The following is a 14,241-nucleotide window of genomic DNA, read 5'->3' as shown; positions in this document are numbered from 1 at the left end:
TTGCACCACCACAGACAAGGACATGAGAAATCTCTGCAGATCCAGACAACTCTGCAGGGAGTAAATGACAGTCCAGACACCATTAGGGATGCTCAGCTTGAGGGATTACTTTATGAAGATGGGATGATTTGCTGGAGGTGTTATTTGTGAATGGCTAGAGCTGTGTGAATTCAGGATAGATTCATAGGCTTGGACTGTGCTGGAGAGAGTCTCCAAATTACAGAAAATTGAGCCGGAATGGATCTCTGGAGTCATCTAAGTTCAAGGATTCGGCAAAGAGAATTTAATATCAGGTTCTAAGTCGTGTGCTGAACTAAGTCTGAGTGAGTGATTGTGTGACCCATCCCTGTGATTGCATGCAACCTGTGGGTCACAGGAGTTAATTCTGGGGCAGCCTGAAGGATGTTTGTAATGCTGGGGTGGGGGGGGTGGGGTGGGGGACAGAACAGAGAACAGTCGGCAGAAATTAAAGAAAAGCTGTTAATCTCTCCCCCACCCCCAGCCCAGTAGTAGCACCAGCCATCTGTCAGGTTGGAAGCAGGCAGGAACAGGTTTGCTACTGATCTTTGGCTCATTCCTGCATGTTTCTGAAGGGATTCTTCTATAAAGATGTCTTATTTCCTACCTCTTTCCCTTTTAAAATTCTTGTTTCAGGACATACTGGGTATTCTCCCAGTGGGAAGCCCGCTGACATCCAGCATCTCCTCTAGTATCACCTCCAGTCTGGCTGCAACGCCACCAAGCCCTGCCGGCACCAGCAGCATACCAGGCATGAATGCCAATGCCCTTCCTTTCTATCCAACCAGTGACACCGTTGAGTCTGTCATAGGTAACTTTGCCTTTTTTACTTATGCTAGTAGGGCTTCCTCAGACGTGGATCACCAGGTATGAGAATTGGAATAGCATGGGTGTTCCAGCGAACTCCAGTTTTTCGTCTCTGTCAGTGTTGGCAGATTCCTGAGGCTGTAAGCTTTTTCTGTGACTGTGACACATCTGATGTTTTCTGCAGGTCATTATGGATGAAATTCACCCACGGGACCAACAGAAGGCCTCTGAGCCGCTTACTCAGAATGTCAGATGGTGTAACGGGCCTTAGTTTTAGGTTTGTCAAAGTGACAAAGAGGTCTTGGAGTAGGCAGGAAATCACAGGAGCATTTTCCACAGTTACAACCCTTTATATTCTAAATGACAATTTTATAGTGAGGGCTACCACCAGGTAGATTGTAAGGACTTGCCCTTCGTATAGTGTAGGACAGAGGCTGTAAGAAAAAGGAGAATGGGAGAGTCCAGAGAGTGGAATCACTCCTCTTAGGTACAGGTTTTTGGTCACCTGTGGTTTTTTTTGTTTTTTTGTTTTTTTTTTTTTTTAATCTAACATTTTTTAGGTGATCTCACTAATTTGTTAAAAATAATAATAGAAATGAGTGGGCATGTGTGGGATGGAATTATATTGATCATGATTAGGGATGAGGCATGTTCAAATAGATATAACGTTTGCAGGCATTCATAAGCTTTCTTTATTTTACCCTATCTCTGAACCTCAGAGATGTTTTTCAAGTGTTCCCTTCTACTGGTATTTCTTTGAGTGGCTCTTCACCAAAGTATGGATAAAGCACAAACCAGACACAGACATGTTATAAGCCAGTGTTACTGCATATTATGGACAGACTTGAAGGCACAGTTTGGGGAAGACTTATGGGAACTGCTGTTATTTCATCAAATTTTTGTTTTCCTATAACATTTGGGAATACTTTGAGACAAAAAGAACAGATCAGGCAAAAGAACCTGAACTGAAAAGCTGCCCATGACACTTCTGCCAAACTATTTAAGAACAGTGTTGCACAGGGCGGAGAGTAGGGCCGTGCAGACTGACAAATAGAGAGCGAAGGCTCCTCTGCATGTAGGCTCTTTGGGCCATCCTATCTCTTGAAGTTGTTGGTCCTTTATAACATAATTGGTACCTCTGTGTCTGGCAGAGTCTGCCTTGGATGACCTGGACCTGAATGAATTCGGAGTGGCTGCCCTGGAGAAGACATTTGACAGCAGCACAGTGCCCCACACGAGTGGCATCATGATAGGTACATGAAAGCAACAGAGCTTTCTTTATCTTCTGCCAAGCAGTGTTGCCCAGTCACCTCAGTGGAGCCAGCCCAACAAAGTTCTAAATCCAGTTCCAAAATAACATTGGTTAAAATGGCAATTATAACAACCTCTGGCAACTGCTGAGCATCTTTGAAGTGAAAGCTTGCCCTTACTGACTAGCAGAGCTGAGTTCTTGCCATTGGGCCCAGGTGTCTTGGGGATGTTTCTTGAGACTGAATGGGACTTGCTTGATTTTTTTCTTTTTTTTTTTTTTTTTTTTTTAAGTGTGCAAGTAGACTGTAGAAGGCAACTGATACCTTTAAAAACAGGCCAAAGTATAGCTATTTGCATCTTAAGCAGAAGACTCTCCCTAGCAGTAACAGGAAACTCACTGACCTGGTAATGCTATCCATCTGTCACAGAGTGTCGTCATGGTCTGCTGATTTGATTCTTGTAATGTCTGTCTCATCTTAATATGTGGAGGTAGGCTAAGGCCTCTTCTACCTGTCTCTGAGTGTTAAGGGGTAAATGAAGTGTCTCATAACTTTTTAGAAGTGGTTGTAGTTTCTGGCTGTATGACAGGTTTTTGAATGGGAGCAAACTTCGGTTGTCTGAAGGTTTCCAAGGGAACTACACTACCTGGAGCTGTATTGAGGTAGTAAGGCACCTGTGGAAGGAACCCTAAAGAATATCACTTCCACTTCCCTGCCAAAGATGAGAGCCTGGGCGGAGAGTTTACTGTGCATGTCTGCTGATAGCCCTGCTTCTGCCGCTACCCATCTGCAGTGGCTTCGAGATCCTCCACACTGCTTTTCCCTCTGTTCACATCAGGTCTGGGTGTTGTTACCTGGTGATCTTCTAAGGAGGGAGATCAGGAGAGAGTGGGGAGCAGGGATGAACTCTCCCTCAATGTGTGTGTGACAGGCAGAATGAGCTCTTATATAATGGAAGTGTGATGTCTTTGGAGGCTGGGCTTTTGTTTATTTGGGGGTTTTTATTACTGATAGATCCGGGCACTCAGCTATGTCTAAAGTGACTAAAGCTAGTCACTGATTTTTAGTGGTTAAGATAATGACCTGACTCAGCATGGTAGTCTTCTCACTACAGGTTGTTTGGAAGTATTAAAGGCAGAGGCGCATGTTTTAGAAGTGAATTTTTCATTACAAAGTATTTAACCAGATATACCAAATTCATCTTCTCTAGACTGATAGGGACTGAACTCTGCTCAGAAAACCTTTTGTTGCTTTGGCCGATGAAAGAGTATTCCATTGAACTCTGGAGGGTCTTGACCTATGTGGTTCATGGGATGGCAGCTTCAGTGCTCCTTATAAAGGCTGAGAGGGGAATGAAACATGATGAGAAGCAGAGGGAATCCCAAGGGGCTTAGGGAGTAGAAAGGGAACCTAACACCTTCTGCTCTGAACTCCTGCACTGGGCCCATACTTCACGGTCATACATAGCCATCCTCTCTGTGTGTTCTTTGTCCAGGTGGGAGTTTGCTGCAAAGTTCTGCTCCTGTAAATATCCCCGGGTCCCTTGGAAGCTCTGCCTCCTTTCACTCTGCCTCTCCTTCTCCACCGGTCAGCCTCTCATCGCATTTCCTTCATCAGCCCCAGGGACACTTAAGCCAATCAGAAAACACATTCCTGGGGACATCAGCTTCTCATGGATCATTAGGTAAATGCACAGTGTGTGTGTCCCATGTACATGCCTGTCTGTGCCATGTAAGTATTTTCTTTTAAGTTAGCTTTAATTTTAATGTATTATTTCACTGCTGCCGTTTGTATCTCTTCTTCCCATGAGAACAGCAACAGTACTAGCAGCTGCTTTGCCAAAAATTGGCTAATACCTTGTGTACAAGGGAGCAATTCCCTCTGCTTCCCATGTATCTAAGCACAGGAAAAGGGACAGATAGGTTAAGTGACTTGCTCTGATGATGCCTTTCAGTGTAAAGAGCTCTGCCTTTTCCTGCCACCAATGCTGTGCGGAGACTTCACTTTACATAGAACTCAAGAGTTCGGTCCTCAGCTTTGCTTAGTTACGGTGGGGATTGCAGTTTGCCCTTGGGACTGCTTGTAGGTCAGATTGGCTTCTGGGAGGTCTAGAGCAGGCTAGGGTCATTGTACTTATCTCTCCTATTTGGCACTCTGCATGCAGTTTTGCAGTATGGACTTTGCAAAAAGTTAGTGTTCCAGCTTTGTCCCCTTTGCTCCTTTCCCCACCCTGTCTTGAGGATCTGTTTCCTGTATGAGGGACTGTGAAGGGAAGATAAATTGCTTTGGAGCTTCAGCTGTATCAGGCAGAAATGGGAACTGAGGGGCCAAATCTGTTTTTTTTATCAAGATGCAAGGTTAACTTGAGAAATAAAACTGTTTGGGCTCAAGGCTACAGTGACACTCACTCTGCTCATTTCTGTTAGTAACAGTAAATTAGTTCTCTCTATTGATACTAGGCATAAATGCTTCTTCAAATTTGAGATATGCTTTAATCTTGAATATTCAGCTTAACCTAATAAAATTATTACATGCTTTTGTAACCTATTCTGCATGCACTCACCTGTGTAAATGCATCCCTCGTTTGCATAGGCCAAAACCATGCTTCCATGCCTTGCAATTGCTATTTGTTTGGCTTTAACAGCTTTTACAATTACTGTAATAAGAGACATCAGAGGGCATCTCTGCTATTAATTAGTGTTGAGGCTGGCTGTTCATCCCAGTTTCAATAAGAAAAGGAAAACTTGCTGATAACGCCTGCTTTTTATTTCTGAAGAAACAAGTCAGGCAGTTACATTTGTCTTGACTGTATAGTTATACAAATAAAAAACTGAAGAAATGCAGGAAATTCACAAATGCATTTAAATACTTGATTTTTAAGAAAAAAGTCAGATGTTCTCCTTTAATACAACAAAACTATTTTTGTTGAGGTTTTGATAAGATATTTAAATAGTAATCTAGCAATTGGGAATCTGGAATCTATCTGTTCCATGGGACTTGCTGAATGCACGTAAGTTAGTGTGTAGTGTGTGTAGTTATTACTTATTTGTATTGCAATTGAGTTAAAAATACCTAGTTCTGGGCTAGTTCCCACTGTGCTGGATGCAAAATGTGCAGAGAAGGCATTCCTGACCAAAAGGGCTTGCTTCTTCCAATGTGAAATGAGAACAGCAGGTGGAAAGAGGGAGTAAAAAGAAATGACGAGATAAGCTTGGTCAGCATTATGGCAGAATTTGTGGCTTGCCAGGATCCTGCATAGTGCTAGATTCCCTTTCAAGGAAACTGAAGCTTTAAAAACAAAATGTGAGTTGAGGTTCAGAGGAGCTGAAATAGATCTTTGGTAAGTGGCCTGAGCCAGTGAAGAGCCCTTGTTGCTCTGCTAAATGACTTGTAAATGCACCTAAGTCCTTAGTGAAGACAAGTTACTATTTCTCAGCTGTATTTTTTTGCAGCTGTTTGTGTCTTGGCTGGCACTAAATGGGAAGTAAGTGGTGTTGGGTTAGCCCTCAGTCAGAGGCCGTTGGCCCCAGGGCTTGCTTGCAGAACACAGTCAGTTTGGCTGCTGTAAGATGAATTATCAAATGTAACTGGGTTTAGGAATGTCCACACCCAGTGTTGAGCACCACTAAATGAAAATGACTGCTACATCAAACTGGTGCATGTCTGTGTGCCAAAGAGTCCACTTCACTCAATAGCTCTGTCTCGATATGAGCTTTTCCTACTAGTCCTCCCCTGAGTGCAAAGTGTGGATGCTTATTTTAAGTAAAAATATTTTTGTTATTAAAAAAGTACAAACCTTGGAGTCTGTGAAAAATAGCCAGGTTTGTTTACAACTGGTTTTCTACTGCTTTGTCTCCTAAGCCTTGAATTTCTTCCTGAAAGGAAAAATTATTTGAACAAGCTAAAATAGGGAAGTGGTTAGTTAGTCTTCTCTGGTGCCAATCACTAGTTTTATGCTAGATCACTGCAGGGGATGAAGCTGCTGTATATACTATCGCCTCCACTTGTTTATAAACAGGGTTTTCTAGTTAGTGCTGTTTCTTGCATATGCAAACAGTAATGACGCTGGCGCATTTTAGTCTCACTGTTTGGGAAGTGAGACTGCTTTTCTAAGCACTAAGCTGAGGAGACCAAACCAGAAGTTTTTCTTGGGGTATAGTGTGAGGGGAAGCACCACCTGGGTTGGCTGTGTGAACCAATCTGTTCACCAGTGCTGATGGCTGTGCTGCACAGAAAAGTGGGAAGGTAGTAAGAAGTTCAGAGGTTGTCATTTGAGAAGGGGGATTCAAGCTGATAGTCAGCTCTGCTCTAAAAGCTGATAGTCAGCTCTGCTCTAAAATCAATGCTTCTAAAACCAGCCTGGTTCAAAAGTTGCCTCCACTCAGTTTCTTGGGTCCTCCCTGTATTATTAAAGATGAGGCCTAATGGAGTGAGACTTCCCTATAAAGTCCCTCTTTGATGGACTCCTGGGTCCTGGGGATGAAAGTAGTTCTTAAGGTGATCTTTTTTTTTTTCTATGTACATATTTTTGAATCCTGGATTTCACAGGGGTAGGGAGGAAATGGGGAAGTTGCCAGCACCTGTGACATAACCCTCTCTATTTCCCTGTGAAACAGGTTTAAATGGGATGAACAGCAGCATATGGGAACACTTTGCTTCGGGGAGTTTTTCGCCCAGTACCTCACCTGCATTTCTGTCAGGTCCAGGTGCTGCGGAGCTGGCACGGCTACGACAAGAACTGGATGAAGCCAACGGCACAATAAAGCAGTGGGAAGAGTCTTGGAAACAAGCCAAACAGGTACTTGAGCAACTCCTGGGAAGAGGGATTAGGGAGTGTAAAGTAGGAGGGTGTCAGCCTTTAAAAGAGAAGCTTTTCATACACTGAGGTGATGGGAAGAGCTGTAGGTTTTACAAACAGATTCTCCTAAGCTTCTTATTCTTTCTTCTGCCTTGGAAGGAGAGACTGAATCCCTGTGCCTGATGTGTTCAGATGCTGGATGCGCAAGGCCAGGTGTCATAACAGATGCACTGAAGTGCTTTACAGTCTCTTAGACCTGCCAGTTGACTTAGGTCCATGACAATTTGCTAGTATGCAAACTTCATACCCTTAACAGTGTGACCCAAATATCTAGAACCACGACCCAAGCAGATGGGGTATCTGGAATGGAAGTGCTTTGAAGCAAAGCTCCAGGGAAGTTTCAGAATTTGGGAACAGAGCAGATTGGACAGAACACACTCCTGGTGAGGAGTATATGGAAATAGATGATTTTTTTTTTTTTTTTTTTTTTTTTTTTTTTTTTGCCTGGGATCCTCTCTTGGAGGCTGACTGAGTTTTCAGACTGCTTCTTTTACCCTCTTTGTTGGAACTCGTAGGCTTGTGATGCTTGGAAAAAGGAGGCAGAGGAAGCAAATGATCGCGCCAACACAGCTAACATGGAATGTGAACTGGCCCGGGAGCAGAGGGAAGCATTGGAGCTGCAAGTGAAGAAGCTGCAGGAGGAGCTGGAGAGGATCCACACAGGCCAGGACCCTCAGTTTCTGCGCTCCTTCTCTGACCTGGAAACACTCTCTCTCTCTTCGCTTTACACCCTTCAGAAACAGCTGCGGGCAAACCTGGAGAAAGTTGATAAGGTGAGTGCCAGGGATTTGCAGGGCAGGGCTTTGCTCCTCTGCTCCTACAGATCACAGCTTTTTTCGCTTTCCTTTAATACAGCCAGAAATCAGAAGCCTATCAAAGCAATTCCATGTGGATGTAGCCAAAGTGAGTTTTAGCCAGCTCACGGGAAAATACCTACATCTTCTTTGTGCGTAAAGTACAGAGTTTAAGTCAATCAAAGCTGCTCTCTTGATCCTAAAGGTCCTAAAAGACATCATGCTGTGCTGCGTTGCTTTTGCTTCAGAAGATGAATGGGCAGACAGCTGCAAGTCCTTCCCCTGCTGCCTCCTTGCTGTTCCCAAAACTGCGTAGCACAGGACGGCAGCCCCTTTGCTTCGTGACTTTGATGCTTATGTTTTGCCCTGTCCCCTTCTCTTGCAGGCGGTATTTCAGATGCAGTCAGTGAAATGCCTTAAGTGTCAGGAGGAGAACCGGGTGGTGTTACCGTGCCAACATGCAGTGCTGTGTGAAACATGCGCCGAGGAGGGCGAGTGCCCCATCTGCCATCCCAACAGGCCCCACTCTCTCCAGTCGTGACCTTCTAAGGACACTTGTTCTAATCATATCGTATAGAACTTTTTAACTTTATACATACGTACATATATATGTATGTGTACATATATATATGTATGTGTATATATATATGTATATGTGTGTGTATGTGCATGTTTGTGTATGTATATATATGCACACACATGCACATACACACATAAAACAAAAACTAGTTGCAGAGCACTTTTTAATATTTTACATCCCGTATCTAAACTGCCCCTCACCTGTGCCCCACTAATTCTAACTCTTGAGGAACTTTGAGAGCTGTTTTTAATACAGATCAAAGGGCCATTTGCAAAGAGTCTGTGTTTCTCCTCTTTTCTATTTAGGTGATAACAAATTTTTGACTATTTCCAGAAGGATTTAGAGTGGGCAAGAGGGGCTTCCATGTGCTTTCCAGAGGAAGAGTTGAGATCATGGGGAGGATCGAGGTGGATTGAAATGACTTGTTCCTGTCTTCAGTCTCCCTCTCTTTCACTGACCCAGCTTGGTTAAAGCCGTCCTCCCTGATGGAAGCTCTGCTGGGTGCCTGCCTGGTGGGCCTCACATTGCCGATCTCTGAATGTGCAGGAACTTTGTCTGTCATTTAATCAGCAAAGTTCGCTTTTTAAATTTTTTTTTACACTCTTTGTATATTTGTATGAAAAGAAGAAAAGAGGGAAAAAAAATGTATTGGACCTAGAGCAAGCCAAGCCCCAAAATTCAGTGACTAGTGTTCATTGCTGATACAGCTAACATGTGCCAGGTCTGAGTAGCCTTAGAAGTACTGCCCTTTTATCAGCTAAAACCCTTTATGAAAGAAATATGGATGCAGAGGTTAGTTCTCTCCAGACACCCCTTTGTCTGGTGGCTGTCTAGAGACTTTTCACCATTTCAGATGAGATTAATTTTGTTTTAGCCACAGGGACCTGATTCATAGTCACTGCTGAAATGCATGAAACAATTCCAGGTAGTCTGAAGACGCTTACTGAACAGAGTTGATGTTGCCTGTGTCAGCACCTCAAGAATGGTTTGTGGACTACTGGGTCCAGAAGCCCCGATGCTAGAGATCATGTATGCCTGTGGTGACGGGGAAAGTCCAGTGTGACAAAGAAATGCCACCAGCTTAGACCTGTCCAGTAGCTGAGCTTTCCTGTGACTTTCTTTAGCAGTGTGTCCATTGGATTTTTACATCAGGTGGATTGCAGTAACCTGCTGGGATCTCAAGTAAAAGGCCACTCAGTTGACTAAACACTTTTATTTTGCACAGGGATGCTGCCTGTGCTACCCCTCCCTGACCTGGAAAAGCACTGGAACCTCCAGCAGCCCACTGTTGTAGGAAAACTGAATTTTTACCAGAGCCTCTCAGAAAGCTTCATATTTAATGCAAAGACATAATTAGGTTTGCTTCCATAATTCCACCTTTCCTTTACATGGAAGGGGTTAATATGCATTCCCAGATGATCTCTTAAGTGCAGCTCTGTGTAGTTCTTTTTTTATGTTTTTCCCATTAACTTGTTTTTGGGTTTTTTGGTAAAAATGCTTTTTTTTTTTTTCATGTGTATTTTATTGTAACTAGCATCAGTTTTTTTTAAAATTTTTTTATGGAGAGACACTGTTGAGTGACTATTGTGGCTATGTTGTTTGGTTATAGCCTTTGAATGTGTGTGCCATGGGGCAGTGCATCTGCCTTGGTCTGATCTTAAGGAAAGACCTTTTATTAAAATACGTGAACATTTCTTTTTTAGGAAAAAAAAAAAAAGGAAGACAAAAAAAAAGTGGGGGGAGGAGGACAAAGCCCAGTGAAGACAAAAATTTACTAAAAAGTTTTTGTAACTAACTTAAATCATAGGAAATAAACTCTTGAATCAGGTCTTCAATATTTATAGGAACCAGAGCTGATCAGCCAGTTTTGCCTATTGGTTTGTAACACTTACTGTTTTTAGTATGGTGGTTTATCTGCTCTCCTGCCTCCCTGTGGGACTGTTCAGGATGATGATCCCTTTGGCCAACCCTCTTTTTTCAGAACTGTCTGGCACCTGGCTGTGTGACTGCATCAGTTTACCACAGGGGCTCTTCACTTTGTCCCTTCTCTTCAGATGAAACTTGTCCACTGATGGCAGCTCTAGCTGTCTCAGCGGGACTTCCACTTGTGGTGTAATGCAGGGCTATTGGGTCTAGGGGGAAGAGATATTTGCCCCAGGTTTCTGTGGGGGCACATTGCTTAGACAAGGGGGTACAAGGAAAATTCCAGGCCCGAGAAAGCATGTTTTTCCTTTCGAGTAAAACAGTTTTTCTGTTTTAAAACTTATACTGAAGGACCAAAGAATTCAAAACTTCACCTGCTTGTGGCCCTTAAATTTTAACTTTCCATTGCCACACTGTACTCATGGCAGAACAGCCTGAAGGAATTAGCACTAGCCCCTTCCCTTGCGCCCATCCCAGCATATCTCAGCATTCTCTTTGCACAAGCACATAGGCTGTTTCTCACTTTCCTCTGGTTCTTTAAGAAATACTTCCTAAATTTAGGTTTCTATGAATTTGTTTGCTGCTTTGAAAAAAAATAAATATCTGAAATGTGAATTATTTTCTGAAGCATCAGACGGAAAAGAGAACTTCATCTTTGCATATTTTGTGAATATTGTGGGGGGGCCACTTATATGACAATTTCATAACAAGTGAGGTAAGAGCAGGTGGAAAGGGAAGCATTTCTGACCCACTCCCAGCAGTTGTTACTGCCTGCCCCAGGCAGGAACGATGAACTGTAATCACAGCACTGCATTTAAGGCTGAAGAGTCTGTGGTCAGCTTCTGTATGGTGTAAAAAAAGTCTTGTTGAAATAAACCTGGTGCTAGTAAGTACAGCCCCTGTAATGTACTGTCAAGCTTCCTTCTGAAGCAGGAACTCCCTTTTGCAGGACATGCAGTAACACATCAGAACCAAGGGGGCTTTTTTGGCAGAGTCAAGCTTCAAAACAAATTTTTTGTCCACAAGGCTTCTTGATGAGCACTTCAGCAGGCTCTTGCTTAACAGCTGTGAACATGTCTGGGTCCTGCCTCTTCACACAGACTCCTTATTGGACAATGACATTTTCCTCCCTGAATTTTTGGGAGCTTTGGAAGTGTTGACCTTGGTGACTAATTGTGAAGGTCAGACACTTCTGCATTAAGAGTTGGGGGAAGGGAGTCTTAATTGTGTTGTGAAACCACAGTATCTTAAAAGTCAGCAAACTTTTACATTATTATGGAAAAACAATATAGAAGCAGATGGCTTAAGACAACACTATCCTGGGTAGATAGATATCAAAAAGCAAGGCTAGAGCTGTAGCCGAGAGCCAGGAGCTAAAGAATTTTGGCATCGCTTTGGGCCGACAGGACCACATTTAGATCATTTCTGGCCTTAGATGATGTAGCTGCATGCCAGCTGTGGCAAAGACACAGTGGCACAGGAGGGATGGGGGAAAGTCTCAGAGCTGGAGCACATCATTTTCCTTAAGCAGATTCTGCGCCTGCCCCCCACCCCGAAGGGAGTCGCTGCAGCTGATCCGCTGCCGAAGGGTTTTATACTTTCTGTACATCTCTGAAGCTGAACCTGAGCCACTTGCAAGGCTTGTGCAGCTGAGACAATGAAGAGAATTCCTTACCCTGTGAGAAAGCCCCTAATGGTCAATGGACTCAGTAATTCATTGCTTCTACCACCCTCCGAACCTCCTCTCTTTCTCCTTTTCCCCTATCTGAGAAGGAAGAATATTACCAGTGTTTTCCTCCAGAATTATAATAATCCTTGGAGTGATGGCCAACAGCAAAATAGATGTTACTGATGTAAAACCTAGTATTTTAAAGGTGAAGTATTCCTGCAATCTAGTGACTGCATCGGAGGGATTTCTGGGGCTTCCCCATTCCGTAGCTTCCAATGTTAAAACAAAATAAATACAGTATACATTTAAAAACAAATAATAATAATACACACTGCAGTATTTCTGGTGGCAATTCTTGACCAGTCTCTTCCCTGCTTTTCCCAGGAGGAAGGGCACTGGGCAGAAGCGCCCCTAGTCCGTGTAGAAGTTGGCAGAATGGTGATCGGTGGTGTGTAAAACGTGTTGTTGATTCCATGTATAGAACTGTGATTTCAGCTGTCGTTCTCTCGTACTCTGTAAATATGTGTTTTGGCTGTCGGAAACCTGGTTTAGACTCTTTTCTTGGCAGAGTGAATTTGCATGTGGGGCTGGAAAGAACTCAATCTGTGTCACAGTTTCCAAGGGCAGGATGGATTTTTTTTTTAGAGGACAATAAATTTTTATTTTTTTGCTAAGAAAAAAAAAATACAATAAAGCAGTGTGTGCGTGTGTGTGTGCGCGCATGCATGCCCGGGGTGTATGTGCAGCTTGGGGAGGTGTGGAGAAGTCTGTGCAGTGGAGCCCTCAAAACAACAGATCTGTGGCCAATTTTGCCTTCTCCCTTTCACACGACCAAGAATAATTTCTTCCTGAGCTCCCTTCTGGATCAAGCCCCTTTTTTCCGGGTGGGTGTCCTTTACCTTTATGATCAAGGTGTAGTAATGGAAGAGGGGGAGAATCGATGCGGTGCAGTTAGGTGGGACAGAAACTCCTTTGGAAATAGCAAAGCCACAGAGCAGAGCGCTTTTATCACCCAGATAAAAGTTTATCTCCTGCAAGAGCCAGGCTGGGCCAAGGTAAGCTCTGTCTGCGCCTGCGTGCCTGTGCAACTGCAGGGGATATGAACATTTAAATCGTTACATGCATAGTTTCATGCATGGGCACCCAAAAGAACGCCTTACATACGGATCCAAGAATTACCTTTTATTTTTGGTCTAATTAATGCTTCAAAGATGCATCAGTCTCTTGCTATTAGTACAATCACAACAATAATCCAAATCACCCAATTTATATTACAGATTGGTAACAATAAAATTGGTAGATGTAAGCGCCTGCCCCCTTCCCTCATGTGTTGCAGCAATCTGCCTGTATCAAGGTTCTTCACCAGGATGATGATGATGGGGATTTCTTCCTCCTCAGCCTTGCATTTGCTAGGAGCTGGTTTTCTGTGCTTCAAGCCTTATTTTTTTAACACTTAGGCTATTCTCCTGGTCCCTGGGGTTAGTTACACTCTGCTTGTTTAAGGTTTATTAGTCCTTCTCTGTAAAGGATATGATTTCTTTTGGGGTGGGAAAAGACCCACACAACTGCTCAGAGTTGAGGAAAAATTAAGCTAAAACACCTTGGATAATAAAGAGCAAACAACCTCAAAAGAGGTTAGCCCATGCCACCTGCTCACTGGGACACGCTGTCTGTTGCAGCAAGGACACCTGGGTGATGGTCAGCCCAGAGCAAGTTAGAGCACAGCAATTTTTAAACATATGGCTAAAAATAAGCTTAAAACCATGTTCAAACCTGCAGCCCCATATAGCTAAGCCTTACAATAAAGCGTGAGGCAGGTTGCTAGCAGGTGCCAACACCAAATTAGCTGCAGAGTGCAGGCTTGGGGTTTCCTCTCTCTGGGAGCAAATGATGCCCCGGGACAGCGAGCGTCTCCTCCCTGAGCAGGGACCCTTCTCTGGCATCTTGCTTCTCTGTAGAGCTAGAAGGGGGGACTGAAAAGAGTAATTTAAGCCAGCAAATGGCTTCCTTGTGAGCGAGCAGCGCCTTAATCCCTCCTGCTGTGGGTTCGAGCGCGCCTGGCCGTGTCACACAGATACCAAAGGAGCTTTCCCCCCACCACCACCCCCGCATCGAGGGCTTGACCTGAATTGACCCAGCCGTTGCTCTGCCCACCAAGAAAGCATCTGGTGCTCGGGCAGCCCGGAGGGTGATGCTTTTAATTCCCTGAGATACAGTGGCTCCCAGGGACGTGCTGCAGCTCAAACCCAGCCACCCCCTTGCAGGGTGCGGGCAGAAGGAGCTCCAGATTTATAATTAGTAATAAGTGCAGCTAAAACAAGCTGCAAAAACCCAACAGTTTG

General features: G+C 43.9%; 1 protein-coding gene across 5 annotated transcripts in view; it reads left to right on the top strand.

Moving 5' to 3' along the window:
* UNK (unk zinc finger) overlaps positions 1-10,059 on the top strand; it is a 43,259-nt gene extending 33,200 nt beyond the window's left edge. For 3 of the 5 annotated variants that reach the window (XM_049811416.1, XM_049811415.1, XM_049811418.1), the window contains 6 exons: positions 655-829; positions 1,977-2,078; positions 3,571-3,759; positions 6,692-6,873; positions 7,449-7,706; positions 8,113-10,059. In XM_049811416.1, coding sequence (XP_049667373.1) covers positions 655-829; positions 1,977-2,078; positions 3,571-3,759; positions 6,692-6,873; positions 7,449-7,706; positions 8,113-8,268 — 1,062 coding nt within the window. In that variant the 3' untranslated portion in view covers positions 8,269-10,059. The remainder of the gene's footprint in view (positions 1-654; positions 830-1,976; positions 2,079-3,570; positions 3,760-6,691; positions 6,874-7,448; positions 7,707-8,112) is intronic. The other 2 variants (XM_049811417.1, XM_049811419.1) reach the window with 2 other exon arrangements.
* The last annotated feature ends 4,182 nt before the right edge of the window (positions 10,060-14,241 follow it).

The sequence above is a fragment of the Accipiter gentilis genome, chromosome 10 (genome assembly GCF_929443795.1).
Source record: "Accipiter gentilis chromosome 10, bAccGen1.1, whole genome shotgun sequence".
Taxonomy (NCBI): domain Eukaryota; kingdom Metazoa; phylum Chordata; class Aves; order Accipitriformes; family Accipitridae; genus Astur; species Astur gentilis.
This window is presented reverse-complemented; position numbering and strand designations above follow the sequence as displayed.